The sequence below is a fragment of the Sinocyclocheilus anshuiensis genome, unplaced genomic scaffold (assembly GCF_001515605.1).
Source record: "Sinocyclocheilus anshuiensis isolate Anshui unplaced genomic scaffold, SAMN03320099.WGS_v1.1 scaffold700, whole genome shotgun sequence".
Classification (NCBI taxonomy): Eukaryota; Metazoa; Chordata; class Actinopteri; order Cypriniformes; family Cyprinidae; genus Sinocyclocheilus; species Sinocyclocheilus anshuiensis.
In genome coordinates this window covers 1,148,067-1,151,801 of record NW_015555756.1, presented here as the reverse complement: position 1 = coordinate 1,151,801, position 3,735 = coordinate 1,148,067, and the positions used below count along the sequence as shown (strand labels likewise).

The 3,735-nt window shown below is 40.5% G+C and overlaps 1 protein-coding gene across 4 annotated transcripts in view; it reads right to left on the bottom strand.

Annotated features, from left to right (window-relative positions):
• Positions 1-3,735, bottom strand: part of LOC107673847 (rho GTPase-activating protein 24) — a 15,275-nt gene that overhangs the window by 4,857 nt on the left and 6,683 nt on the right. For 3 of the 4 annotated variants that reach the window (XM_016467660.1, XM_016467661.1, XM_016467662.1), the window contains exons 1-2: positions 944-1,464; positions 432-639 (exon numbers count right to left, since the gene is read on the bottom strand). In XM_016467660.1, the coding sequence (XP_016323146.1) occupies positions 432-639; positions 944-1,037 (302 nt within the window). In that variant the 5' untranslated portion in view covers positions 1,038-1,464. Of the gene's footprint in view, positions 1-431; positions 640-943; positions 1,465-3,735 lie in introns of those variants that run through there. The other variant, XM_016467663.1, reaches the window with a different exon arrangement.

The window sequence follows — 3,735 nt, the reverse complement described above, 5'->3', positions numbered from 1 at the left end:
GTCGCCTCCGGGCTGGACTCCGCTTCGTCCACGGTGAAAGCCGATCTGGCGATCCACAGCGCAAAGTTGTAGTATTACTCAGCAACCAGCACGGATCAGCTCCGCACCAAGAGCTTGTAACACTCCAAAGAGAAAGGAAAAATTGAAATCGCATCAATGACCCCTTTAAATTCCTTAGACTGTATTATGTTTGCTATCTCACTTAAAATTCAGAAACTGAATTGGAATTTTGAAGCATTTTCAAGTAAATTCAGTATGATGAATTCTGAATGGTAATCTTGTTAGGTAGCATGTATAGTTTTCAAATCACTGGTTCGCCTTATGTAATGCCTTATGTATTATGCCTGGTGAAGACAAATAATTGCAAATGTATATTATGCTGATTTAAACTAATCTGTTGTACCTCGTGTCCATTAACGTCAATCTCTTACCTGTCAAAAGATGGTTTCTCCCCAGCATCAAAAGCTTCCTGTAGCTCTTTAACCAGGGTGGCCTGGCCGGGCTGCCTGAAGAGTCCCACCTCGGTGAGCCCCTGCTCTCGGATGAAATCAACACACTGCTCCACCACCAAAGGAGCCATGTGATCCCCATACCTCCTCTCATACAGGACTGTCTCCTCCAACCTTTGACCAAATACACCTGTGATAGTAAAATACAGGTATAGAGCTGTCAGCGTCAGACCCCATTTAGCTCCTTAGCTACCTAATTTTGTTAACTGAGATGTGCTGAAATAGCAAGAGCACTTGCTATAAATGCGGTTAACCTCAAAAGCATAAATTGAAGATCATGCTGAGTCCACAGAAATAGGAAAGATGCATAAACCAATAATAATTTTCTGCTAAAAAGCAGCTTTAAGATTAATGCACGCTGCAGCTGCACTGCACCAAAATCTACCTCTGTGTGTGATGGTGTGCGCTCTCCCTGCCTAATATTTAATACTCACGTCTTCTGAAGCTCAGCACCCTTTTTATCTTCCTGTAAGCAGAGTGAGACAGATAGCTTCCAGTCCGCTGGATTGTCTGCTTGTTTTCAGGCATCTTTTCTTGTCTGTCTCTTCAATTATGTCTGTGTGGCTCTGTCTTCTTTTTTTGGGACACATCCACTATCCTGACCTCACCCTGGGATGTTTTCAGTCTTCGTAGCGATCTTGAACCTGGCACCGAACCAATGTCCTCATTGAACCTAAATCCCTTTTGCTCATGTTTTGCAAACTTGTTTGGTCTAGAACTGGATGTTCCTTTCCCTTTGATTTTCCTCCTCCCTCTCTCTCGCTCTCCGGTATGCAGGTAAGGTGATGAGGCTTAGTGCACCGAAGAGAAGCTCTCTCTCTCCTGCTGATGTGCAACACTGACCCTCCAGCTCAGATATGTGCGCTTATCGGCTATATCAGCATTCCAAATCAGATGACCGTCCTCATTCTGAAAGAGGAGGCATTGTTCAAGTACACACCTTATTTTGAGGACATTTCTATAAAAATGTTCCTTCAGTTTCAGTTCTAATAGTCCAAAAGTTGAAGGGCAGAAGCTTAGCTAAGTGTGCCTGGTGCCTTTAGTCCTGGTAAAAAGAGACAGCAGATTAAATTTGTCGCACTTTGACATGCATCCCGATCATGGAAGCACTTCCTCCACACTGTTGTCCGTCCAGTGCTCGACCTCTTATACCGTTCCAGGTTTCTTCCTGCGGGAGCTTTTCAATAAAATGGGAATAAGTCTGGTTCAAAGTAGATGTTCCCTGTGACACCACCTCTTGAAGTGGCTGTCTCAATCATATGCCATCGTTGATGGTGACATCAACAGAGACTTGTCTGTGTTCGCCTCTGAGGGGAGGTTATGTTTGTCTGGACTTAATTGTCCAAAGTCTCCAGTGACGTGAGTCAGCACCTCCTCGGTTTACTCTCAAATTAAGTCCGCCTCCCTAACTGAATTTCAAACACTGTTATACTTTCTCTCTGTCTCACGCACTGCTGTTGATTGTAAATAGTACTTCTCCTGTACTCTTTCTTTCTTTGTTTCCTGTCTGCTTTTCTTGCGACCTCTTGCCTGTGTCAAGCTACTCCACTGCAGGGTTACTGGAGTGTGGCCAAGGTGGCGCCAACACCTTCTGTTTCCCCTATTTCTGTCCCCTCACCATGAATCATTAACACCACAAAACACAGATTGACTAAAAATAAATGAGCTAGAACTTTCTGCTGGTTACTTTCTGCTATTTCTTCCTTTCTTTCTCGCTGTCCCTGTGTACCTCACATGGCTTGAATCCAAGAATTTTCCATTGGACACAGCTGAACACACCCCTCAAACCCTTTTTATACATTTGTGCCCAGTAACTTGGCCCCTGATGAGAATCCCAGTCTAAAACAGATCCTTAGACATTGGCCCAGTGAGTATGCAGTGCATGTGAATGTGGCGGTGTTATCTGTAGGGGCATCTCTCACCTTTTAGGAGCCCCAGAGCTGTGTGGAGTTATGTTGGAGAGGTAATGTAGGGAATTCATTGGGAATGTTAATCTCTCCTGGGAAATAAGCAGCAACATGGACTCTGCAGCTCAAGTTTTGCCTTCAGCTCAAATTTGTATGCACAGGAAAATACTCAGAAAATTAATAATTGGACTTTCCCAGGTGAAAAAAGTGCACTTCCTTAATGTACTTAGTGCTCTATTTTTGCAAACTATAATTTTCTACTTAATATACTAAAAATGATTCAATAGTACTTCTTAAGATAAACTTACGATCATCTAAGTGTACTCAATTTGACTATTTTGGGACACCATGAATAAGAACTAAAATACACTTTTAACATACTGTCTCTGTATTTAAAAAATTTATTTAGTTACCACTTGTAGTACACTTGAACCATCTTTTTCATACATTAGTACACTCAAGTGTACTACACGCGGTGACTAAATACATTTTTTTTTAAATAGAGATAGTATGTTAAAAGCTCATTTTAGTTTATATTAATGGTGTCCCAAAATAGCACAGTTGAGTGACTTTGATGATCTTAAGTTTATCTTAAGAAGTAATAAAGAATCATTTTAGTATATTAAGTACAAAATTAGTGCACGAAAATAGAGCACTTTAAGTACATTATGGAAGTGTACTTTTTTCACCTGGGTTAGATAGACTTTTAGATATACTTTATAATACTGTCTTTGTAAAATAACATGTAAAATAAAATCTACTGTGTGTTTGGGTTATGTTAGATAAAAACATTGTCATTAAAGTGCCCCTATTATGGGTTATGATTATGAAAGGTTCATATTTAGGTTTTGGGAGTCCCCAACAACAGGTTGACATGCATGCAAGGTCAAAAAACACTTTCATTGTCTTATAATATGCATTTATTTTTACATTATTTGCTCAACGACTCCCAAACAATTGACTCAGCGATTCATTTTTCCAAACACTAATCTGCAGTGAGTGGTCCGATTGGTCAATTTCATTTCCATTTCATCATACCTGTAATACCTGATAAAGCAGCGTTTGTGAGAGCAGTGCTACTTTGTTACCTTTGTGTCCGCTTTTTGGCACCTAGTGGCAAAGAATACATTTGCATTTTCATTCAGACCAATGTGAAAATCAAGTTTTTCCAGGTCTGCGTGCGCAACAAATGGGCAGGCAATATGCTAATGTTTCATGTTGACTTCAACATGAAACGGCTTGGGATTCATTTTAAAAATGACTCATTTCAATGATTCAGAGTCGACTCTTTCTTTTGAGAGACAATAACTTTATACACA